The 27,470-nt window shown below is 39.9% G+C and overlaps 1 protein-coding gene across 1 annotated transcript; it reads right to left on the bottom strand.

Annotated features, from left to right (window-relative positions):
- Positions 1–27,470, bottom strand: LOC121434304 (C-type lectin domain family 2 member D11-like). Its single transcript, XM_041633118.1, has 5 exons — positions 27,428–27,470; positions 16,103–16,234; positions 1,959–2,137; positions 1,290–1,396; positions 1–428 (listed from the first exon to the last, which is right to left on the bottom strand). Exons 1-5 carry the CDS (start codon positions 27,465–27,467, stop codon positions 260–262), a joined length of 627 nt encoding a protein of 208 aa, XP_041489052.1. The 5' UTR covers positions 27,468–27,470; the 3' UTR covers positions 1–259.

Below are 27,470 nucleotides of genomic sequence, written 5' to 3'. Positions count from 1 at the left end.
CCTACACAATTACATAAAAAATACATAAAATACCCTCCAAAATTTAACAAATTACAGAAAAAAATGCATAAAGTGCATTAATTGTACTAAGGGTTAAGACACAAGTGTCAACACCCATTTTAAAAGCATCAATGTTGTTTAAAACCCCTATATATGCTGATCTCCAAGATGATTTTTAGTTGTGATGCCAACAAATATTCAGTTTCTTTTGATAACAGTGTTGGAAGATAGCAGATAGAGCAGCAACTGTTGATACAGGTTACAAAGCATCTTTTGACAAAGACAAGAAAGAAGCAAAAGGAATTTGACATTGCAGGATACAGCTGTTGGGCATGCTACAGATCCATCTCATGTCTGCATAGATCCTGGCACTGCTGATCCACTTGTTGTTCAGGTAGGCATGTTTTTCCATTCCTCGGATGGGAACCCTGAAAATAAACCAAGCACAGTAAATCTGCAGAGCCTAGAAATGCATTCGTCCCTCTGGGAAACCTTATATGTCTCTATTTCTTATTTGTAATGTGAATCAAACAAAGGCAGAGTCCAGGAGAATCATCTGCACTAGGTTTGTGCCTTCTGTCATTTATTACATTCTCAGAGTTTGATTTGAACACAGAACCTTTGACATTCATCCATGTTGAACCAACCCTTCAGTGTCTGTTCAAAACATTTGACTGGTGCTTGCTGCCCTGTTTAAATGAAATACAACCATGGGTGGCCTCACGAAGGGTTCTTTTCACTTCTGTTTTGACTCATTACACATATGGGGAAAACCTCTTTTTAGTAAACTGCTGACTGAGGGACGAGATTGGGTCTGTGATCTACAATTCCCGTATAATGACTCCATTCAAAACAGCTATGCTCACATCCAAGAACTTTCCTGGGTGCTCTCTGATAGCAAGGCTTTATAGGAAGGTTCCAATGTCTTTGGAGTCTCTGCTTCTGTGAGCAGGTATAGGTCTCAGCCTTGCCCTTCTGAAGTGGCTTCCTGATGTTTCAGAGCCCTCATTGATCTTCTGAGGTTGTGTCTACATACCACACAGCACATTTATCAATACCAAAAAATTTAAGTTGGTGAAGGAACAGACAATAGCTACCCCAGATGCCATTATTATGCTAAACATTTTGAGGAAAATCACAGTAAATAAAGGTTTTGAAAATGATGGCCAATATGCCTCTAAAGCAGTATAGCTGGCCTCACATGACATAGACATTCCTCTCTAATAGACACAACTGACACACTTCACAACAAATGATCACAGTATAAGGAAAATGGTTTAAAAACATACGAGCTGTTATATTCTGTGTTGTCCATCCACCTCCAAGGGTGCTCTGGTGACTCTCTGTACAGGCCAATCCAGTAGTCAAAGGTCCCTTTGTATCTCCTCAGAAAATTCTGTCATAAAACATGGAAAGTGAATATATGTATTTCTCTCTTTTGGATGACCTTTTAGTGTCCCCCACGCCACAGCTTTCTCTTTAGATGACCAGAGGGACACAGACTTTGGAGCCATAATAGCCCTCAGTTCTCAGTGGATCCAGTTGACAGTCATAATTCCTAAGTACTTCACTTGAATTAAAGTACTGAGTGTAATGACATATTCTTCATGGCTGGGTGAGTTCCTGGTTAAGCCCCCCCTTGCGGTTATTAACAGTTGTCAACTTCAGGATGCAGCATTTGTTAGCTTGGAGGAGAATGCTCATTACCAGCAGATATCTCAGTAAAATGGCATTTCTGACTTTCCTGATACTACATGACAGTACTACATGACAAAAGACTTCTTGAATGTCTCAGGGCTCCACTCAGAAGTGTTATCATCAGCAAATGGACATATTCATGTGTTTCCACATGTCTCCATCTGCAAGGGAAAGGATCTTTCCTCATTTAACCTGTCTATCTCAAGGCAATACATATTCAACAGAACACACAAACAAACTTATTCCTGATAATCTCTTACCAGTTCTTCAATGTTGTCAAATCGAGCTAGCTGGGCCTTTAGTTCCACGCAGAATTTCTGACTGAATGTCCAGTTACTTGTGTCTTCAGAAAAATAAAAACATTTACTTCCAAATCCAATCCAGTCTCTTCGGCAAGGAGCATAGGTATTTTTGATTGAGACCTGTTCTTGGTTTCTTACTAAAATTTGGACAATAAAGTGAATTATAACAAGAATTGTCATACTCTATTCAGATCAGATGTGAAGTGTGAATTTGACTGCCATTTTTCTAACTGATGTGTCAAAACTATCTCCTTAGCATGACATTCCTCTGTCTAAAGGTGTCCTAGATTAGGCCTGTGCCCCAATCTTTCTCAGGTACACACTAAAATTAGGGCTCCTAGGAAGTTAATTTGGAGCCTTACCTTGATAGTCAGTTTGATAACTGAGATAGCAGTGAGAACTATTGGGAAGGCAGTGTATAAAATGTGGACCTGTTGCACTAGGGGTTGTTAATATGTTTGAAAACATTGCTGACTGGTTAGAGGTCACAGTCTGCCATAGCTGGTTGTAGGAAGTCCTATAGCCAGCAGTTACCCACCCACTGGGTTGTGGCCTCTTATACTATTTATACCCATGTAGTGCATGCAAATGGCCTCTTTTCTGGCTGTGGGATTTGGTTTCTGATCTCTGTTCCAGCAGAGGGTTCTGAATTGTGAGTCTACCTTTAAATAAATAATGTCTGTCTCTCAATTCTGAGCTAGTATGGGATTCCTTTTAAGTGTCCTTCTTCATCTGGTACCCACGTGGATTCAGACTCCATGCCTACCTGGTTGACTGCCTACAGGCCTAGATGGTCCACAGCCCAGACAGTCTCCCAACTCTGCCTACTTGGTTTGCTTTTACCTAAGCAGCTTTTTGTAGAACCCCTGCCACAGCAGAGTTTATTGTGTGTGGCAACTTGGAAATGTCAAAAGCGCATGCTTTACTGCTGCATTCCCTGGCGCAGTTTCCTGGTGTGGTTCCATGCCCTGTGGCGACTTGTGCAACTTTCAGTTTCTTCTCCCTGCCCATGAGTTTTGGTTTCCTTTCTACATGTATGAAATTGATTTAATTGATTTTAATTTGTCAATCAAAGCATATTTCGCAGTATTTAACCAGCACCCAGGTGGGAAATTAAAGCAGCTTGGAAACTAAAATGTTGGCTCAGTACCATTCCTGTTGCCACTTCGGCTCTGCAACTACAACATCTCCTGGACAATAAAGATTTGTAGTGGCATAAATGAACGGCAGACAGAAATTATAATAAAATATTCAGCTTTAATAAGGGAAAGACTTACAGAACTGAAGTTCCAGCAGAGCACAGGAAAGCAGAAGGGAAGGGGGAAGCACACCAGCAATATTTATTAGTAAAAAACATTCTCAGGGGACTCCACCCTACAAGCAAGGTGATTGGCTGAGGTTACCCCTACATCTCACCCTTTTGTCTAAATAAGATAGAGCCAAACCAAATACAACTATATACAATAGGAACAAATAATAAATACACTAAACATTCTATTCCAAGGAGTCTAAATAATGTAGAGAGTAACTACAATTATCTAATCTTCAACTACATCAAAGATTTGAGAAGGGAATTAATATTACTTAACAAATGAGAAATATCCAAAATGTGCAACAATAGACAGAGACAACTGACTACCTGGGCAATCACCCAAAGTCTCGTTTGCAATGTTGAGTCAACCAACTTTGGCTAAGGCCTAACATAATTGACATACCATTATTAAAGGCAAGGAACTTTCTTAGAACTATCCTACCCTGTCTTGGCAAGATAAGACAATCCTGTTTTATCCACTTATGGATTGTAGTGGCGTAAACGAATGCAGACAGATTGTAACAATATATATAGCTTTAATGTCGAAATAGACTTACAGAACCAGGGTTCCAGCGGAGACCAGGAAAGCAGAAGCCACAGCTGGGAGCATGCTCTCCAAATTTATAGGCAGACATTAGCCCGAGGCGAACATGCCCCCCAAGGGGGGGGGACTTATCCCTACAATGGATATTCTGTATCTTTGTCAGTAGTTGAGGTATGGGCTTTTCTTAACCCAAAGGCCAGTTCTGCCAAGAAGACAAGCTCCCTGTGGAGTGTCTTTGGTGCTCAATGTTCTCTCGGGGGTACAGTGGTGTTGCCAGGAGTGATTGTGTCTCATTGTCACAGAATTTTAGGTTAGATTAAAGGCCATTTTCTACAGTTCTTCAAAGAGGCTGAAGATTATACTATCTATACTAAATATAATCTCTGTTATCTAAAAAACCTGATTATCCTAAAAATAAATATGACAAACATATAATTTTTAATACCTATCTAACTTGAAGACTAAGAGAATAAACAACTGTGCAATATATGAAGACAATGGTCTCCAACTGTAAACAATGTCATTAAATATCAAATGTAAACAATGTTATTATATAAATAATATCAGAGGTAGAAATGTACATTGTAATATGGTAAATGTATCAATACAATATAGACAAAGTTACAAGCATACTCTTGTACAAAAAATAGAGGTAAAAGCACTCACATTTAATATTTAATATATCAATACACAAGAAACAGTACCAATTCAATTTTTAAAAACAGTAATTTACAAATACCAATCATCCCATCAAACTAGTTAATCCCCCCCTTTTTTTGGAAAGTACCGCTAATTTCATAAAATATCTCCCTCATCCCCTTAACCCTATACCAACCACTGAATGCTGTTCCTAACCCTGAGGGCAAACTCTGTTGGGAGAGGAGACGTCATCCTCTAAGATTGCTTCCAGCTGACATGGGGGTGATGTTCTTCTTAGGGGGTCCTGCGAAATCAAATGATGGTAAAAGTCCCAAATTAACCTTTGACCTAAGAAAATTGTAACTAGCCTCTGAGCATTTTGAGAAGGTCCGGCCAGAATGTTGTCAAAAATGTAAACCATTTGAAACTGTCTTGTGCAGTTGGTACCAAAAAACAGGTCTAATTTTAGCGCTAAAAAAAAAAAAATTATGACGTCATAATAACCAGATTGAGTTGATGTCATGGGGCCCCAACTTCATCCTGGAAACTTCAAAGATTACTGCAGGAAAATTTGTTGCTTGTTATGGGAGATTTAAAAATTAACAACAAAGACATATACTGACATATAAAGAAAGACACAGATATGAGGAAAGGGAAAGAAAGTTTATCAAGTATATAATTATTCTTACTATGTCCCATTTTATGGCTCCTGACCTGAGACAGAAACTCTGAGATAGCTCTTATCAACAGGCTTGGGATTGAAGAGAAACAGAGCCATAGTCCAACTCCAAAACCAGTTCTACATATTTATAAAGAAATGTTTAATAAAAAAATATATATATACATATATATATATAATTAATACTTACAGCATATGTTTAGTTTTATTGCTGATCATTAATGGGTCGTAACTTAGTTTTTATCCATCAATAATTGATGTGGGAGTGTCATATATCAATTGGTTGATTTCATTGATTAAGCAATAAAGAAACTGTTTGGCCCTGATAGGTTAAAACATAGGTGGGAGGAGTAAACAGAACAGAAGGCTGGGAGAAAGAAGCTGAGTCAGGGAGTCGCCATGATTCTCCCACTCCAGACATATGCAGGTTAAGATCTTCTCTGGGAAGCCACCTCGTGGGCTACACACATTATTAGAAATGGGCTAGTCCAGGTGTGAGAGTTAGCCAAGAAAAGGCTAGATATAATGGGCCAAGCGGTGTTTAAAGGAATACAGTTTCTGTATAATTATTTCGGGCATAAGCTAGCCGTGCGGGCGGCCGGTTGATGGGAACACAGCTACTCTGCTCCTATTACAACAAGTAATTAAATATTTAGAGTTCATTAAATTCTTTGAAGATGAGTGTTTTCCTGTGGAAATAAAAAAGAACCCTGCCTCCAATTTATCCGTATTTCTTACCATCAGTATGATCACCATCTTTGTGAATGAATTGTTATTTATCTTTTCCAAGTGGCTCAAACCGAACCTTTATTAATTTTGACGGTATCCACAATTTTTCCTCTCCTGTGGAGACAAGAGCAAAACCCCTTCCCCAATGCAGCACATCTCCTGGCTTCCATTGTGAGGTCAGCACATCCTTGAAATAAACTGGTTGATTTACTTCAGTAGACCTTTACATTATCCAATGTCTTTCTGCAGCTATTGTTCCCTTCTCATTAGCGTTGAGAAAATTTAAGGTTAACAAGGCATTATGTAACCTATTTCTGGGGGTGTTTTCCACCCCCTTTTGTTTGTTCAACATGTCCTTTATAGTTTGATTTGACCTTTCTATGACTGCTTGACCTGTAGGATTGTATGGTATACCTGTAACATGTTTAATATTGTAATAATCAAAAAACAGTTTCATTTTCCTAGAGACATAAGCAGGACCATTATCTGTCTTTATTTGTGTAGGTATACCCATGATAGCCATGACTTTTAATAAATGAGTGATTACTGAATCAGCTTTTTCTGAACTTATAGCAGTTGCCCATTGAAAGCCTGAATAAGTGGCAACGGTGTGATGAACATATTTTAATTTGCCAAATTCTGCAAAGTGGAACACATCCATCACCAAATTTAATTCCTTTGAGTGCCCTTTGGATTAGCTTCTGCAGGCAGTGGCGTTTGGTTATAGAAAGAGCAAGTAGGGCATTTCTTTACAATCTCCTTAGCTTGTTGCCATGTAATAGAAAACTCTTTCTTCAAGCCGTTGCTATTAGCGTGATGTTTTTTATGAAATTCAGAGGCCTATAGCACACTACCAATCAATAATTGATCTATTTCTGCATTACCTTGTACTAGAGGACCTGGCAAACCCGTATGGGATTGGATGTATGTTATATACATAGGGCAAAGCCTGTTCCTGATCATATCTTGTACCTGGATAAACAATGAGGTAAGTTCTGTATCATCAGGTATAAATTGAGCAGTTTCAATATATAAAATAACTCTTTCTGCATATTGTGAATCAGTAACTATATTAATAAGTTCTTTAAAATCCCTTAGCACCATAAGAATGGCATATAATTCTGCCTTCTGGGCAGAATCATAAGGACTTTGTTCCACCCTACCCAAGTCTTCTGATTTGTAACCTGCCTTCCCTGATTTATTGACATCAGTATAAAATGTATGGGCTCTGGCTATTGGAGCATCACAGATGATTCGAGGAAGGATCCAAGAAGTTCTTTTTATGAAGTTAAGCCTCTTGCTTTTTGGATAGTTGTTATTAATGTCTCCCAAAAAATTAGCACAAGCTCTTTTCCATGAATCATTATCTTTCCACAATTTCTTTAGTTCATCAGCAGTGAAAGGCACTATAATTTCTGCTGGGTCTATGCTGGCTAGTTGATGAAATCTCAACTTGCCTTTTATAATTAATTCAGAAACTTTTTTTCACCTAAGTTTTTAATTTCTTACTTGGTTTATGTGGTAAAAGGATCCATTTCAAGATAATATCATCTCTCTGCATTAATATTCCTGTAGGAGAAAATTTTGATGGTAGTATGTTGAGAAATCAATCGAGCTCTGGATTCACTCTGTCCACATGCGCCTGTTGTAATTTTTCCTCAATCATTGTCAGTTCCTTTTCTGCTTCAGTTGTTAATTCTCCGGGACTGTTCAAATCTTTATCACCATTCAAGGTTTTGTTCAAATGAATTCTTAGATCAGGTGTTATCCCAATAGCTGGTCGTAGACTGGAAATGTCTCCTAACAGTCTTTGAAAGTCATTAAGAGTCCGTAGGCAATCTCTCCTAATTTGTGCCTTCTGTGTGTTAATTTTTTGCAAACCTAATTTGTAACCTAAACAATTAACAGAATCTCCCCTCTGACTCTTTTCAGGAGCAATCTGTAATCCCCATTTAGGTAAAACTATCGTTATTTCTTCAAACAGTCTTGTCAAGGTATCCATGTTTGAATCAGATAACAAAATATCGTCCATGTAATAATAGACTATCGACTTGGGAAATTTTTTTGTATTATTTGCACAGGGAGGGGCGATTTAACATGTCCTGTGGAATAAAGTCCCACTGGTATCTCCTCGAAGGTTGAGAATTATTATAAGTAGGTACTGTGAAGGCAAACTTTTTTCTATCTTGTTCTTGTAAAGGTATAGTGAAAAAACAATCCTTTAAATCAATAGCTATGAGAGGCCTTCCTTTTGGTAATAAAGAGGGCAAAGGAATTCCAGATTGCAGAGGGCCAATAGGTTGAATAACCTTGTTGATGGCCCTGAGATCTGTCATCATTCTCCATTTACCTGATTTTTTTCTTAACCACAAATACAGGAGAATTTCAAGGGCTGGTAGATTCTTCTATATGTCCAGCATCTAATTGTTCTTGTACCAGCTGTTCTAAAGCCTGTAACTTTTCCTCAGCTAAAGGCCATTGCTTTGTCCATATTGGTTTCTCAGTCAACTATTTTAGTGGCAAGGCTGTTGGTATCTCTGAAGGAACATCAATTGCTTTGTTTTCTTGTACAGCCCGAATGGCCGGTTTTCTCTGTTTGTAATATCTTTTAATATTATTCTCAGAAATATAGGCTCTAGAAGTAGCAGGAATGTTAATTTGGGTATTCCATTGCTGTAATAGGTCACGACCCCATAAATTCACTGTATTATTGGCTACATATGGCCTTAGTTTTCCTATTTGTCCTTCTAGCCCTATGTATTTAACCCATCTCACATTCTCTGTTGTTATTACTGGAAAGGCAGGTAGAGCTTTAGGTAGAGCTTTGTGGGAATTATCCCAGAAAGATTTACCCACAGGTGGAATTAAAATTTGTCTTTCTACCCTTTGCTCCTCTTCATCAGAATTTAGAAATCCCTCAATATTTTCAATTCTATTCACCATTGCTTTCTGTAATGCCTGAATCTCCTGTCCAGAATTATGTTCCAAAGCCTTCATTGAGGATTCTAAGGTATAAAGTTTGTCCAGTAGAGATAACATCTCATCTTTTTACATAATTCTCATGGCATGAACCGTGCCTTCTTTTATTGACAATTTGTCTGCCAATCTATCATATCATTTAGACAAAATCTGATTGTCACACTCAGCAGTTTTGACTTTCTCAGTTAATGTTTCAGTTCCTACAGAAAGGTACTGAAGCTTACAATCCAAATCAGCAGTTCCCTCTTCCATAGTAATGAATTTCTCCTTAATATCAGCCTGTACCTTTTCTAAATTTTGCTCAGTTGACCGAGTCATGTTAGACAAAGATCTATTCTCTTCCTGGAGAACTTCAAACTGATTTTTGAGGAGATTGTTGTCAGTCTCAATTGTTTTTAAGTGTTCAACCTTCGCCTCAAGAATCCCAGATTCGTCTCATTAAGACTTTATCATATTTCTATTATCAATCCATATTGTACCAAGGAAAACTACAAATCCCAGAAGGATCCATAGATGTGGGGTGACAGACACCTCTTGTAAAATCTCCCACATGGTACAATCAAAAACCTGTTAAAGTCTTGAATGGCAACGTTTTCAGACATTTTTAATCAAATCTGTATTTATTTTTATTTATAAAAGAAATTTTTACCTGTAACGACCATTTCTTGCCAGTAGATGTTGAAGTGCACCTGAGTCCACGTAGCTATGAAGTCAGAGCCAGTCTGAAAGGAACACTCAAAACCAAAAGTTAACTGTGAATATCAGGGGGGGAGGGCCAGGAAATTGAGCAGAGCCAAGGTCGGACTCAGCCTTGAGTTAGGCATGGATGGTTCTGCCTGAAGGGTTAGGATGGCTGCAGAAGCAGTCCCTTTGTATTACTTCCGCGATTGTGTGCTGGCGTGCTGCTCAGCCTTTGATGGCAGCAGCATCCGACCAATTCTGCTGCTGTGGTGGCTGTGGTGGCACAAACAGGGAACCACCATGGTGCTGCAAAACCACAGGAGCCTGAGCTTCCGCTTATTCAGGCAGCAGCTGTACTGCTGCAAACTCAGCCATGGCAAGCAGGGAGGGGTTAATGGGCTCCGGCCAAGTAAGTCTGGGGAGCGGGACGTGTTGGGGCCTGCAGGTTATGGCGTGAGGGGCCGAGTCGCCAATCTGCCGAGCCTCGGCTGTACTGTGGACTCTAGCGCACTGGGGCCTGAGTCACGTGTGTCCTGTGCTCTGTTGCAAATGCTGTGAAAATCAAGCACTGTGGTTGAGCCTCCAAGAGTAGTTGTGTACTAAAAAACTGTGGGGCGCCTGGCAACTGGGCCGGGAGCATGCTGTGTAGTTAGGACCCAGGCAGAGAGCTGCGAGTTTGGGGGGTGCAGCTCTCTCAAAGTAAAATTCAAGTCTGTGCCCTGGTCTGCGCAGGGGCAGAGGCAAAGAGCCCCACGTTGGGTGCCAAAATGTAGCGGCGTAAACAAACGGCAGACAGAAATTATATAAAATATTCAGCTTTAATAAGGGAAAGACTTACAGAACCGCAGAGAAGAACAGGAAAGCAGAAGGGAAAGGGGAGAGCACACCAGCAATATTTATTAGTAAAAAATATCCTCAGGAGACCCCGCCCTACAAGCAAGGTGATTGGCTGAGGCTACCCCTACAAAGATTATTACACCTAAAACAATTTATAGGATCTCATAACAGGTAATTAATAAATCAATATAGCTGATTACATTAATATTGAAACTTTTAGTAACTTTTTGGCTAATACTATGGATTGTATTATACGAGACATATGGTTGTGTTGATAGTTCAATTTATTGGGTATTGGAACTCAGTTTTTTTCTTTATATTCTCTCATTAAGAAAGAATGTGGCACTTTTAGGAATGATACAGTCTTTACAGATTAATAATAAACAGCTAGATGACAGTATTAGTACCATTGAAAATCAAAAGTTACCTGAAAAAAATAATAGTATTAAAAAGGATAAATTAATTTGACAGGAAAATTAACTTTATATCTAAGGGTACTAAGAAATAGTCTGAAAGAATTTATACTGTTGAATGTGACAATCAAAATTTGTTAAAAAGTTATGATAAGTTAGCAGATGGAGTATCTCTCCAGAATGGCAATCTGCACTCTATGCAAGTAATGTCCAAGGATGAGATATTATCTTTAAAGGAGAAATGTCAGACCTTAAAATCACATGTGCAGAATGAGAACCATAGGTTAGGTGCCTCAATTAAATCACTAGAATTATATACAGGCCAGGAGATTTGGGCTTTACATAAGACAACAGTAAAAAGATTTGAAATAATTGAGGAAATTATTGGAGCTGATGAACAGGGAAAGAAGACACAAGGACAGGTGTCAACATCACCAGTAGCTGTCAGAGATGACTTACCCAGTATTTTAACTTCATACCCTGTAATCTACTCTGATAAAGCGTCAAGTTCTAAAGGTCCAAAAGAATCCAAAGAATGTAGATGGATACCTATAGGAATGAATGATCTAAAAGAAATTAAGCACGCGGTTGTAACTTATGATTTGCATTCTGCATTTGTTAGGGAAATAATAAAGACATGGTCTTCTAGCACCAAAGCAGTGCCAAATGGTTGGATTCAGGTAGTTTCAGCAGTCCTGGATGATGGGCCTCAATTAATGTTTAGAATTTATTTCAGGAAAGAAGCAAAAAATTTGGAACAACAGGGAAAAGCAAAAGGCCTTGAGACTTCCCAAGATCAAATTTTTGGTGCAGGCACATATGCCAATCCAGAGGTTCAAGCTCTTTACAATGAACAAATCTTGTCCCTATGCCACAAAGCAGCCTTAAATGCTTTAGACAGGATTCAAGAATGAGGAAAACAGATGGAATCATATACCAGGGTTAAACAGGGCCAGAGAGAATCCTTTACTAACTTTTTACAAAGAGTAATTAAGGTTGTACAAATAGGATTAACAGACCCAGATGCTAGAGGAGTACTTATTGAATCTCTGGCTTTTGAAAATGCCAACTTACAATGCAAAAAGGTTAGATCAGCACCTATGGCTGAATGAATCCTGCATACAATGAACATTGAGACATTTGGGTATACTATTGAATCTTGGGTAGAAGAAGCAATTTCCAAAGGAATGAGGAGACATAAAAATGCCAAATGTTTTAATTGTGGTAGAATAGGACATCTGAGAAGGAATTGTAGACAAGGAATTCCTAAGAATAATTATCACCTCTGGGAATGGCAAGAATAGCAGGACTCAGCCTTCAAGTATATATAGAAGGTATGGCAAAGGCCAGCATTGGACCAATGAATGCAGATCAACAAAAAAATAGACAAGGCATTTCGATACCATCAGGAAACTCTTTGAGGGGCCTCTCACAGGCCCCCAAGCCAAAAGTGGCCCAGTCGTTCCCAGTCACTGTGGAGGATATGTCTCACCAGGAAAATTAAAAATTCCAGAGCCTTCTGTAAAATACCATAATGTTCTAGATGATGACATAAACATGGAGGATAAGTCAAAAAATCCCAATAGGAAATGGGAAACATATATTCTAGCAGACTTCTATAAATGATCAAAGACCAAAGCTAAGAGTGCATATAAATGGCATTGTAATTGTTGGTGTGATAGACACAGGTGTGGATATGAGTCTCCTTACTCCAGAATCTTGGCATCCAAATTGGCCTCTTAAAGAGGCAGGTGCTCATTTACTACAAATTGGAACCATATCTCAAGGCAAACAAAGCATGATTTGGCTGCACAATTGACTGCATAGTGCCAGAAGTTCAAAGAGGAAAGCTGAGGCCATATGTGGTTAATGTTGTAGTAAATTTATGGGTTTATGACTTGTTGCAGCAATAGAATACCCAGATTAACATTCCTACAGTCCCAGGAACTCATAATTCTGGGAAGGATATTTTAAGGTTCTATACACAAAGGTCACCAGTCATTCATACTGTACAAGAACATAAAGAAACTAGAAAACCTTTAGAGGTACCAGCATCCCTACTTTTAACATGGTTAACTGAGAAGCCAATATTGGTTAAGCAGTGGCTTCCTGAGGAAGATAAGTTATAGGCTTTAGAACAGATGGTACAAGTGTAACTAGATGCTCATCATATTGAAGAATAAACCAGCACTTGGAATTCTCTTGTATTTGTTGTAAAAAAGAAATCTGGTAAATGGAGAATGGTGACAGATCAAAGAGTGGTCAATAAGGTAACTCAGGCTATGGGCCCTCTACAATCTGGAATCCTTCTGCCTGCTCTATTACCAAAAAGATGGTCTCTTATAGTTATTGGTTTGAAAGATTGTTTCTTCACTATACCTTTACAAGGAAAGGATAGAGAAAAATTTGCCTTCACATTGCCTACTTACAGTTATTCTCAACCTACTAGGTAATATCAATGGACTATCCTCCCACAGAGAATGCTCAATAGCTGATAGAGCTACTATAAGACCTGTATTGGGTACCATCTGCTCAAGACGGTTCCAACTTGGTTAGCTGAAATGGTACACATTTTTACAACATTTTGTCCAAAACTTCAAATAGGAACCTCAGAAAAACCTTACCAATACTCAGATACTATTTAACATTATACCAGACAGTAATCTTGGAACTTAAGCATTATTTTCACGGGATCCCATAGAAAGAACATTGCCCCCATGACAGCTGGAAGTAATTCTAGAAGATGACATCCCCTCTTCCAACAAAGATTGTCCTCAGGGTTAGGGACATCATTTAGTGGTTTATTATAATTGGTTTAGGGCTGGATGTTGGGAGGAAAATTTATAGGCTTAGGCATCTCTTTGGAAAAAAAAGGGAAAATTGGATGGGATAATAGATTAATGTGCGCTTACTTACACTAATAATAATAGTGAGCAATAGAGTGGATATTTGTGAGGCATTATTTATAAGCAATTACATTGGTATAGAGGCTTGTATATTGACATAAAGTTAAATTTTATTGAATATGTTTCAATTTTTGTCCACCAGATTTGTATACCTAGGCAAAGTTAATTTGTCATATTGTATGCATGCATGATTCTACCACTGCTTAAAAACATTATTGAATATTGACATAATTTTAGGATATATTTATCATATTGCAATGTACATTTCTACCTATCTATCAAGACACTGATACATTGTTTACATTTTGAGGTCATTGTCTTCACTTGTTGTACAGTTGTTTATTGTATAATATTCTAATATGAAGTCTTAGTCTTTAAGTTATATAGGTATTAAGAATTATAGATCAATAGTCATCTATGTTTGTCATGCTTATAGTTAGACTAATCAGGTTCTTTAGATACATAGAGATTGTGTTCTACATAAATAGGTAATCTTCAGCCTCTTCAAAGAGCAGTAGAATATGGCATATAAATAACTTAGGGTACTGTTGAAGTGAGATACCATTGCTCCTGGCAGCACCAATCTATTCCTGAGAGAATGTTGAGCATGGAAAACAGTCCACTTTGAGTTTTCTTTTAGGCAAAACTGGCCTTTGGACAAAAAACTGCCTATGCCTCAAACATTGACTAGGTACATGGTATCCTGAAAAAGATAAGGAGGACTGCCAAATCTTGCCAAGACAATGTAAGATGGTTTGGAAAAATTTCCTAACTCTGAAAATGGTCTGTTAGTTATTCTAGGCCTTAACCAAAGTTGGTTGCTTCAACATTACAAATGAGACTTTGGGTGATTGCCCAGGTAGCCACTTGTTTCTCTTATTTGTTGCACTTTTTGGAAGTTGCTTGATTGTACTTTCTGCTTTCCCAAGTAATATTATTTCCCTTTTCGGATCTTCGATGGGCTTGAAGACTAGATAGTTGTAGTTACTTTCCTCTTGTGACTTGGCCAAGTTATTTATTATACAAGACATAAACTAGTTCGGATATAATAATTATTGAATATATTTGTCCTTATTGTATATAATTTTGCAGTAGGCTTAGAACTCAATTATTTAAACAATAATTTTAAAAAAGTGGGAGGTGCCATAGGAAGTTATATAGCCAGTAGTTACCCAACCACTGGGGCCTGGCCTCTTACACTATTTATGCCTATGTAAAGTATGTTTCTGACCTCTTTTTTGGCTGTGGGATTTCGTTTATGTTCTCCATTCCAGCAGAGGATTGATTTGTGAGTCTACCCCTCAATAAATAACCATCTCTTTCTCAATTCTGAGCTAGTGTGGGATTTCTTTTAAGCATCCTTCTTCAATAGCCTCACAGCTTTCTCTCTAAGTTTGACAATATGGAGCTATATGGAGCTTCTTTCTTCCCAAACAAAGCTTCCTGCTCTCTATCTAGCCTTATCTGGAGGATATCCGTGGGCCTGGAAGACAGACCTTATCTGAAAGATGTTTCTGAACAGATGCATTTCTCTAAAACCAGATACCTGATTTACCTTTAGTTTGATTCTTGATACAAATCCCTGCTAAGAAAATTTGTGCTAGGAACTCTGTTAAAGGACCTTACTGCCACATACCATGCCTTGTGACAGGAGCTTTGTAGTAATGAGGGTTTGTCCCTAGGCTCACAAATCCTATATATTCCTTATACTCTGGAATAAAGTTGAGCTGATTTACCAAAGTAAATTTACCACAGTCCATCTGTGCTCATGGACTGCATACAAAACTTTCTGTCACCCCATCATTATCTTTTCTCTCTCAACCTGGTGACCAATAAGCCAAAGTAGAAAGAAGATCCCCTACAGATGGCAACAGTACAAGACTTTTATTACACAGTTAGAATAGTGTGGTTCTAAAATCCTATAATTGATCAGCTCAAAAACCTTTCACTGAATACTTTCAAAATTCAATTGAACTTGGGAACTGACATGATGGGTAATTGGGGGAGGGGTGCTGTATCTTCTTGGCCATATTACTCTTCTCTGTCCTCACATTTCCTTGAGGTTCCTCCTTTGGGTATTGCTGTTCTTCTTCTCTATTTTTAATAGTTTCCCAAGGTTAGACATATGTCTTCTGCAACTCTCTAGAGGTTGCTGAATGTCCTCTTCCCAGGGATGCTGAGCCTGGCTTTCTCTGTACACCACAGCCTGTGCTGTTCCTTCACTGCAACTTCCTGCTAGACCCTAAGTTCCCAGAGAACAGGAATTTCCAGTGTGTTTTCTCTCTGCCCTTCACACAAAGCCTGGCTCACGGTGCTCAGTAAGTGTAACTGACAGTGTGGATGTGGACAGAATGCTGCAGAATCTGGAGAATGGGTCACTCACCTGACAATGATAAAGCCACAGAAAGTGCAATCACAGCTCCAAAGAGGACGATGATCACTGCATAGCAGCAGTAAAGCCTAGCAGGAGACCCGAGGGAGACGATACTGAGACATTGTCCTTGGACATTTTTACCTGAAAAATATAAATATAAGAACATTATTCTCATGAACCTTTCAGGGAAAAAGATAGATTTACTCCAAATCATCTGTGTATTTGGCTTGTACCCCTCTACTGAAAATGCCCTTCATGAAAGTCCTGGTCTATAAATTATGTCTGCACTTCACAGAAAAGTCGAAGACAAGCAAACAGAATTGTTGTCATGGAGTGTTTTTCAGGTATTGAACTAAGAGCCAATAAAGGAGCAAGAAAAAGAAAGAATAAAGATCAAGATAAAAAAAAAGCCACCCATAGATAAAAGCAGACTGATTAGGACTGAGGGAAACACTGTCAGGGTTGTGGGTGGCAGGGATTTGCAAGAGCCTGGAGAGATAGCTGAGGTGTTAAGAGTAGTTGTTTCTCTTCTAGAGAACCAAAGTTTGGATTCCTTAGTGGATCATGACTGTCTGCATAACTCCTGCTCCAGTCAGTGAGTCAGACATGTTGGTACTTTTCTGCAATTCCAGTACTTGACCAGCCGAAGCTGGAGAGGGAGCCTTGGATATATAGGAAGTTTGAGGCCAACCTGGAGTATATAAGGATCAATTTCAAAGAACCTAGTAAATAAATAAATTAGTAAACACACACATAATTATAATAGAACACACTGACTTAATTAATGGGTGAAACCACATGTCTCTCAGAGTCAGAGCACTTTGGGCCCTGTTCCCATGTGACAATGTAGTGTTATGGCTTGTGCCCACATACTCCCCACTTTCTGCGGACCTTGTATATGACGATCCAAGGCCAACATGAGTGGTGGTCCACACGGAACCTCTGGGACACTGGGCCTTGTCTCTACCTCCTTCACAATAAATGTGCCCAGCCCAATCACCCCTTCCTCAGATATCAAACCACATGACTGTTTATAAGCAGCCTTCAATCCACCAGTGAGCCATAGTTGAAAGTTCAGCCTCTTGTTTTTTCCTGTTCTCTACACTTGTCTAACTTTCTTTCCTACCTGCTGCTGCAGCGACCTCCTGCCACCTCCCCTCATGGTTAAGCCTGTCTCCGGGAAGGATCATCTCTCTGCCTGGGAGCATTCTGCTTCACGAGGCATCTCATGCTCATGTTCAAAATGTCTCGCTCTTCTGCTTGTCCTGTGAATCATCCATTCCCAGGTGGCGGTTCCCTCTTTCTCATCTGACTCTGTCTCTGTTCCCACCCTTGCTGCTACAATCCAGGGTGGGGGGTCCCTCTTTCCTGTTGGCTGCAGGTGGGCAGCACATGTTCAGGATGTTTCCTGTCTGCTTCATGTATGAAAGACTATGCGAATGGTGTGGTCACACGGGTGTGATTCTGACTGCGTTAAGTGTATGTTTTATGCAGCTTGTGTGTCTGTGTTCTTAACTGAGCATGTCTAAAGTTTACATGACTGCTCTAAAAACATGTGGTTTCTCAGAGCCTTGCAACGTGTGGGTAGACACTGTCTTGACCAAGGGCAGGTCATAGGTCTTAACCACAATCTTTACTAAAGGTGGTCATGTGACCAGCTCCTCCTAGGATACTCTGCCTGAGGTGGCAACTGGGCCTGGGAAGATCTGAAGACTCATACAGTTCCAGTTCCAGTTCCAGCCCTAAACAAGGGGCACCCATGGCAGCCACCACAGCCAGAGCACTTGAGTCAGCACCTGTCATCAGCTGCCTTTACACTCTTAGTTACGCTTTTAAAAGTGTCCACTAGGTAGAGACAGTCCATTATCTTTCCTTTGTCTCTAACTCTTTACACTGACTCTATTGCTTGTGGTGTCTTCGCATGATGGTACGCCTTAGCAGGGCCCACTGGGCATTTATTTCACTCAGGGACCCTACTCCCTGGTAGCACATCTGCTCTCTTAGACCTGTAACAAATCTGCTTTGCATTTCATTCAGTACCAGCAGCTGGGTCTGCCACATGGGAGTCAGAGATGGAGAAGTTAGCTGCCTCTGGATCAATACACATTGTTTCTCGCTTCTTATTTATTCAACTCCTGTTTAATATAAATGTGTATGTATGTGTGTATGCAATGCAAATTCAACTGCATGTATATATACATGTACTTATAGTTTAAAAGATGCTTTAAATAGTCTCAATGAGTTCTGTTCATATTGTCAGTTTTTACTGTTTAGATGCTATTGCAAAAGAAAATTTTTCTTTACTTCTTTGTCCCTAACAAGCCTAAATCTGACCTGCTAAGTTAAAAACCAGTTATAGCCAAGCTGGAGAATGCTGTGTAAATCATTCTTCCACAACCTCTCAGTTTGAATCCAGCTCCCGAGGCAGATACTACACTGTAGTCATAACTCAGATATTCCCAATACACAGACATCCTCTATTCTCAGAGAGCTAGAAAATATGTCATTTAAAAAGTTTAATTATTACCAAGGCTTTTCATAGCAGAGAGACAGGTTAGCTCCTGTCACTACCCCATTTTCTCCAAAGATAGATGTTAACAGAAGAACTTTCACCTGGAACTTGTTTCATAAGAGGCAGTGATAACCACTGAGAAAAAATACTGCCTTTTACCTCAACTGGTGCAAAGACACTCTTCAGACCATGGACAACATGACACTAGGGAACCAACTGCCTCAAGTTGCCTAAGACAAAGGTAAAACCCTCCCATGCATCCTTACTTCACAGAAGCCTGTGGGACCTTCTGGGGCCTTGCAGTCTTAGCTCTGACAGCTGGAAGGTAGAAGATGTTGACATAGTACTTCCCTAGACAACCATGGAGGACCCTGAGGAGTGGTTGTCCAGGCACCCAATGAGTAAGTCTGTCATTTTTTTAGGCATTAGCTCAGGTAAAATTTATCCTTATTAAGATCCTCGAGGCAGTTTGATGACTGTTAGCGGTAGTGGAAGCTGCAGGCCGCTTCCTGCCACCCAGCTCCCGGCCACCAGCTAGCTTTACCCTGAAATAACAATACACAAACTGTATTCATATAAATACTGCTTGGCCCACTATATCTAGCCTTTTCTTGGCTAATTCTCACACCTCGACTAACCCATTTCTAATAATCTGTATAGCGCCATGAGGCAGCAGCTTACCAAGAAGATTCTAGCCTATGTCCATCTTGGGTCAGAGCTTCATCGTGTCTGCTTCAGAGAGGAGAGACATGGTGATTGCCTCACTTCCCTCTTCCTCCCAGCATTCTGTTCTCTCTACTCCACCCACCTAAGGGCTGGCCTATCAAATGGGCCAAGGCAGTTTCTTTATTAACCAATGACCTTCTTCCATCAGTTAGCTTTACCAGCAACCTTCTTAATTATCTGTGTAAAATTCAGGTCACAGACTTCACTCTACTAGAGCCAATACTAAGTGTAGACACAATTTACCTCATTACCACACTCAGAAAAGAGATAAACTCACAAAACAGATTTCAGTATAACTTCTTACCATTTCTTTATTTAAATAAAAGTGTTTTAAGATGCAAAGCTTAAGATGTAAGAGTCTAAGAATGTTTAACTTCTAAGAATGTGCTTTAAGGTGTGCTAAAGCAAGTTATTCATGTGCATATAATCTTAACATTAGTCAATAAAGTTCTCATAAGCTACTATTCCAACTCTGACAGAGTAGTAAATACCATACTATACCATTATCAATAGCCATGAGCACAAAATTTCAAATTCCCATTTGGTGATTTCCTAGCTATCGTCCTCAAAGATACTTTTTATCATGCAAAAACATTTGTCATAGTTGTTTCTGACCTGAATATACTGCTGTTTATATAATGTAAATCTCAATACATGCTAAACAGTAAAAACGTTCATGCCTAAGACTTAAGCATTCACAAACTCAAAGAATTCTTGAAAGTTTCAAAAGGTGTACATGGATTCCCTTCCAAGAGATCATATGCATTCCTGAAAAGTTCTGTCAATAGGCAACCAAAGCCACGACCACATTTCCCTGGGCTTTACACCTATCCTCCCTCTCTTACTAGGACCTAAGAAAAAAATTTCCCTAAACTTAGCCTTGTCCTCTGCTCTGCCAGCACTTTGCTAGATCCAAGAGATACCAGACAGTTCCACAGAGCCTGGACAGCAGTGAAATAACCTTGGACATGGCAAGAACCCCAGCTTTCTCAGGTTCAAGATTTCAACACCCACAAATCAGCAGAAAGAAGTCTTAAGAACCTAGCACCCCATCCCTGCCACACTTGCTATGCCCTTTAGTTTTCTCACCTTTTTGTAATAAGAAAAACATGGAGATATTAGGATTCAAGCAGTGTGCCTGGCAGGATGCCCTCAGGCAGTCCACTGGCCAGTCCAGAGTCCTATGGCTGCTATGTTACTCCCTAGTCCTTATGTAGGTGCATAAGGCTTTTTAAGAGACAAGCTCTGCCCATTGTTACTTAACCACAGTTCTTCTAAACAGGCAAGCAGGTCTCAGCCTCTCTCTCTCTTTCTCTATCCCTCTTCATTTCTCTCTCTCTTTCTCTCTCTCTGTCTCTCTCTCTGTGTGTTTGTCTTTGTCTCTTCCTTCCCCTTTATCCTTCTCTCAATAATCTCCACTTTACAGTTCTGCCTGCATGGCATATTTGTCTCCTGTCTGATCCCTTGGCCTGCCAAGGTCCTGCTATTTTACAAAAATCAACAGCAAGATTTACTGATAATCCTTTGTATTTATAGAATTATTGTTCAGATAAGGTACAAGGGGTACCCTGGTGGGTGAGCCCATGATGGGTGAATGACAAACATAGATAGGCAGATAGAACTGAAGTGAAAAGTTTTATTAGGGGATTTGAAGGGAGTGGGGGAAAGGAAGGGAGACAGGAGAAGAGAAGAAAGAAATAGACAGAAAAGAGAAGAGGCAGGAAAAGTCCTGCCTGTTCCTTCAGAGGAACAGCAGGAAAGAGTGATTCAGAGTGGGCAGAGCTTTTTTTTTTTTTTTTTTTTTTTTTTTTTTTTTTTTTTTTTTTTTTAAAGGGACCTTTTACACCTGCCTACAAACTAGCACCTTGGACTGGTCAGAGTACAGTCTGTGTGAATCCTGACAGATGACAGGGCTGTTCTGCATAATGCCTGAATCCTATAATTCCCAAAGATGCTCAAACATATTACAAAGGCATTTGTTCAACTATGTTCTTATAGCAGCATTATCTGTAATAGTCAGAGCCTGGAAACAACCTAGATGCCACTCATCTGAAGAATGGATAAAGAAAATGTGGCACATTTACACATTAGAGTACTACTCAGTGGTAAAATAAAATGACTTCTTGAATTTTGCACCTGAATGGATGGAATTATAAAACACTATTCTGAGTGAGGTAACCTAGACCCAAAAAGATGAATATGGTATGTCCTCACACCTAAGTGGATACTAGCTATAAACAAAGGATATTGACCCCATAGTTCATGATCATTGAGAAGCTAAGTAATAAGGTAAGCCCTAAGAAAAACATACATAGACCCACATGGAATGTGGAAACAGACAAGATAGCCTGACAAAATTGGGACCATGGTGGTGGAGGGAGAAGGTAGGGTGGAAGGGGAAGAGGAGAGGAAACGGGGAAGGGTGAGGAATACTTGAGAAAATGGGATAGTTGAGAAGAAGCAAGGACAGAGATGAGAGCAAGGAAAGAGATATCTTGATTGAGGGAGCCATTATAGGGTTAGCAAGAAACCTGGCTCTAGAGAATTCCTAGGAATTCATAAGGATGACTCCAGCTAAGGTCCAAAGCAATAGAGGTAAAGGGGCCTGATCTTGACTTGCCTTGAGTCAGACTGATAATATCACCATAGAACCTTCATTCAGCAACTGATGGAAACAGAGGCGAGACCTGCATCGGAGGAGCACTGGACTGAACTCCCAAAATCTAGTTGAGGAGTGGAAGGAATGAGAATATGAGCAAAAAGGTCAAGATCGTTATGGGTACACCCACTGAAACAGTCTATCTGAGTTAATGGGAGCTCACCAACTCCAGCCAGACTGGGGAGGAACAAGAAAAGGACCAAACTAGTCCCTCTGAATGTGGTTGACAGTTGCATGGCTAGAACAGACTGGGGGGCCACTGGCAGTGGCACCAGGATTTATCCCTACTACACATACTGGCTTTTTGGGAACCTATTCTCTTCGGGTGATACCTTGTTCAGTCTATATATATTAGGAAGGGCCTTGGACCTTCCACAAAACAATGTGCCTTACCCTCTCTGAGGATTGGATGTCGGTGGGGTTGGAGGGTATGTGGAGGGAAAATGGGAGGAGGGGAGGTAGCAGGAACTTGGATCTGTATATTTTATTTTTATAAATATAAATAAAAAATGCAGAAAAAAGGTGGGAAAATTAAATGAGATAGCAGGTAGGACGGGGATGGGGCACTGGGTTCTCAAGACATCTTCCTGCTGATTTGTGGGCATCGAAATTTTGGCAACCTGAGAAAACTGGAGTGCTGGTCACATCAGGGAGTAGTTGGTTGTTTCACTGCTTTCCAGGCTCTGTGGAACTCTCTGCTGTTTATTAGACCTAGCAAGATACTGGCAGAGCAGACAACAGGTTACGTTTAGAAAAAAATTTCTGTTTCTTTAGGACCTTGTGACTGAGGGGGAGGGTGTTAGGACCAGGAAAAGGTGAGGAGGCTTGGGCTCTTAGGGCCTGAGAATTGAGGGAAAGGTGCATCTGACCTGTTCTAGGTGAATCCTCCAAGTCGGCTCTCTGGAATATACAAGAATTATTTGAATTTGTGAAAACATAAGTTTTAGACACGTTATCATCCACTGTTCAAAATCTGTATTGAAATTTGTTTTGTAGAAATGATGGTGACAATTTTTTTTGTACCATGAAAAGTACCTTTTAAGTCTGTAGTTACAAAACTATAAGACATAATTTAAAATTCTGATCTCATAGCTATGATGGTGGTAGTATTCTGCCAGAGCTGTATTAATAACTTATCAGAATTTTGTTGATTAATGTTAAGATTAAAGATCCTTTGGATCCTAATATAACAGGAGCAAAATGAAAGAGAAAAATTTGAAACATTTTATTCTTTCAAATGTCTCAAACCAATTGCCTTTGTCATCACTTAAGCTTTTATGTTCAAACTTTCATAACTTGCATTTACACACATTAAATATCCTCAGACCTTCATGACCTGCATGCACACATCTTAATAACTTGCATTTGCAGACCTTAAAACATCTTCTTATACATGATTTTCTTAGATCCTCACATCTTAAGCTTTGCACTTTTATGTAAGTGACCCCTAAAGTACCTGTTACTTTTCCATTATTGTGACATCACCTTAACATTCAGGAGAAATTTGTTTTGTGAGTTTACTTTTTATCAGAGCCTGGTAACAAGGTAAATTTTGTCTAGACTTGGTATTAGCTATAATTGAGTAAGACCTGTAACCTGCACTTTACACAGAGAACAGAGAAGGCAGTTGACAAAGCTACCAGTCTTCAAACTCCATCAGAGATCTTGAAAAGGATAAATCACATGAGTTATTGAGAGAAACTTACTTGACTGGCTACCTAGACAGCCACCCTTGCAAACTCCTTGGTCATTGAGGGAAGGTTGTAGGGAAACACCTGCCACTCATTTCTCATGAACTCCCGTTTTTGACTCAAAAGCTCTGTCCTGATGGATTCATTACAACAGTCTTGAGTCCCCATTTGCACGGGCTTCTGAATGGGTTCTTGCCATTCAAAGCCAAATTCTCAACTGCACCTGGGATGCCTTTTACAAAAATCCTTTTAAATTGGGACTGTCTAGCACCTAATGTAAAAACAAATAAGGCTACAAAAGCCCATGGTTTCTAGATGCTGCTCCAGCCCCCCCCCCCCCCCCCGCTTCTCTAGCTGTTTGCCATTGGTCTCTCTCTGTTTCCCCTGCCTTCCACTCTAAAACCATATAGCTCTTCAGTCCTTTTGTTCTTGTTCCCCATTGCAGCATCTGCTAATCTGGTCCTTAACCAAACCGCATCTGTGCTTCCCTGGCTTCTGCCACCTGCCTACACAAGGATTTTTAAGCTGGTCCTCTGACTCAGGTTCTTAAAACTGTTTTATTTATCTGTCTGTTAGAATAATGTGACCACAGTATTTCTGTGTGAGTATGTGGGTTCGTTTTCATAGTATACTACTTTTAGTCTTTATGTGTGTATGTGTACATGTTTTAATATCTGTAAAGCTTATAACTCCAAATTCAAACAGCTCTGGAAAAATACAAATACATGGGTAATTCCCATTTTGACCCTACCACCACCTTGGATAAGAGTACCCACATGTGCTGCTATTTTTTGACTTATTAAAATAAGCTGAACACAAGCCCACCAACTCTCAGCTCTCCCCTCTCCCACTTTACCACATGCCCACAGGAAGCAGCCAGACTTGAGCTGGTGTTCCTTTATCCAAGGAGTCTAAAATGTTTGGTTCAGGGGCTTCACCTCAGCTTGCTGGCACCCCTTTATCCAAAAAGTCTGGAAGGTGTGGTCAAAAGAATCACCCTGGCTCCCTAACACCCCTTTTTACAAAGAGTCTGGAATATTATACCTGGGATCCTCGTCCCAGCCCCAGCACCCATCTTTGGAGTACTGGGCAGGAAGCCCCATTTCAAGCCCCCTCCCCTGGGAGTTGCCTTGGCCCAGACTCCACCTCTGGGAAAGCCTGCCAAGCAGTGACCCCTCCCCAGGGTGGGTCAGGACCACTCCCACAGGCCACTTAGGCTGCCTTCCAGAGATGAACACGTGGTCTCTGGGTTTCGCGTGGTTTCCCCCTTCTCTCTCTCTCTCTCTCTCTCTCTCTCTCTCTCTCTCTCTCTTGCCTTCCCCATGCTTTCCCAGTACCATCCAGGAGCATTGCATTAAACATGGCTGTCTTTTATTTGTTCTGATTGGAATTATTTGTGTAGTCAGTTAGACTCTTTTAAGAAATATTCCTAACACTCAGTACTAGGTCTTTGAGCAAAGCCTGAATGTGAGAAACCCCAGATGAGATGAATCCTCAGTAACAGAAACATGGTAAAGAGGTGGAGGAGGGAAGAGGCCTACCATTCCAGTCGATTTTGCCAGTGTTGGGTATAGAATTCCAGCAATCCTGAGTTGACTGAAGATTACAACCAGATTGACAATTACAGGGTTCTGTTGGTCCCCAAACATGCACATGGGAGGAACTGACAGAAGAGCCTGCCAACTGTCAAGGTGCCATGGTTATGATATGGCACAAGTGGGACCCTGGTGGGTGAGCCCAGGAAGAGTGAGGGCAAACATGGCCAGGCAGATAGAACTTAAGTGGAATGTTTTATTGGGTGAAGGGAATGGAACGGAGACAGGTGAGGGGAAGAGAAAGAAAGAAATGGAGACACCGAGAGAGAAAAGAGAAGAAGAGGCTGGAAAAGTCCTGCCCTGCCACTTCATAAGGGAAGTGGGAAAGAGAGATGGGGAGTGGGCAGAGCTTGTCTCTTTTGCACCTGTGTACGGACTAGGACCCTGGGATGTCCAGGGTACTGCCTCAATTCATCCGGCCAGAGGGCCGGCTGGCATAATGCTTGAACCCTAACAGTTATAATGTCTGATACTGTTTGTTTCATTTTGATATATGAGCAATAATAATTTTCCTTCCAGAGGGTTCCAACAGGATTCCATACCAAACATTCCTAATATGTTATTAACTGCAAGAATTACTGATCATCCTCTGTATCTACAATGGATAAAATCTGAAACTGTGTGTTTCATTTTGATACAGAAGTAGTAGGTATTTTCTTCCACCATTTTTACACTGCAAATACGTAGATCTCCTTCTAAAATCTAATGCCTGCCACAGCACAGTTGGAGCATAGTTTTTGTGTCTTTATTTTGAAGCAATATTAGGAATAATTTCTCAAAAAACAAAGAAATAAAACATTACTGATCTCATATATATTATATATATTAAAAATGCTACGTGATGGTGACTCAAGCCTTTAATCCCAGCACTCAGGAGGCAGAGGCAGGGATGTGGACCTTTGAGTTTGAGGCCAGCATGGTTTACAGAGTGAGTTCCTGGACAGCCAAGGCTACATAGAGAAACCCTGTCTTGAAAAACATAAAAAAACAAAACAAACAAACAAACAAAACAAACAAACAAAACAAAATACCAGCTTCACTCATAGAACAAGTTACAGTTTGAGAAGAATGAAATTGCAGAATGCATCCAGTTACACAGTATCCATTCTTTGGACTGGAGTTCCACGCTCACAACTGCTATGTTCTCATTGGGAAAGTATTTGGTTTCAAAAGTCAACCTTGCTGGGGCAAATGGAGCAGGAATTATCAGCCAACTTGGAATATAGTATGAGATTTTCTCAAAGAGTCAACAAACAGCAGGCAGAAATAGTAGCAGCACCATCAATTATTAAGAATAATATTGATAATAATCATAATAGTAAATTTCAGTTAGAAGAATACTTGACTTAAGTGACAAGCATTAATGTTTGTCATGAACTTTATTTTTGGTAAATACCAGGCATATTTTCTCAAAATCCAATATTCTTTCCATAAATGAAAATAATTAAGGTGAAGGACAAGGAAAAAGAAAAAAAGAAGATAAAAGAAATATAACAAGCATAGACATTTTGAAAATGTAAGAAACAAGATTTTGCTTCCTTCCTGAAGACTGAAATGAAAGTCCCATCATATTCTTTTTCCATAATTTACTTGAGCTAAAAATGCAGAGGATTTGGTCCCGGGTGGGGTGAGCCTGGACAACAGGCCTCCTGCCTTCACCTTACATCCTTTTTCTTTTTATTACAGTGGATCTGCAAAGCAAAAGCCGCAGCTTCCCAGGCAGCTCCTGTCACTGTGCACAATGCAAAGCTGTTGTTTGAATTTGCCTTTGCTGTGGGACTTGTAGAACAAACATGTTCCACCAGAACTTGATGTGATTCACCAGAGTGTAATTTACCAGATCCCTGGGAAAAGAGTGTACTAGCACACTAAGATCAAAGGAAAACAAATAAACAAACAAAACCGTGGCTCCACATTTTATATGATAATTCACCGTTCATTTTTCTTGTTTGAGAACTATTATTTAATGTGCCAATAGAATAACTAATGCAACTAAAGTCCTGCTTGCATTCTCTGGTTCTGCAGAGACTTACTGGGGCTGGCTCACAGGCCTGAGGTTCAGCTTTTCTGCCCTCTGCTTCCATTCTTACCCTGGGAAGCATTTCTCTGTTCTTGTAGTTAGTTCCATTTGAATATGCATTAAATACATACCAATCTCACCCTTCTGAAGGCTGTCTGTGGTACTGAGCATGCC

Source organism: Microtus oregoni, unplaced genomic scaffold (assembly GCF_018167655.1).
Source record: "Microtus oregoni isolate MIOR12 unplaced genomic scaffold, Mior012 000002F_ref0000024, whole genome shotgun sequence".
Taxonomy (NCBI): Eukaryota; Metazoa; Chordata; class Mammalia; order Rodentia; family Cricetidae; genus Microtus; species Microtus oregoni.
Note: the sequence above shows the minus strand (reverse complement) of the source record. Positions and strands in the feature narration are given on the sequence as shown.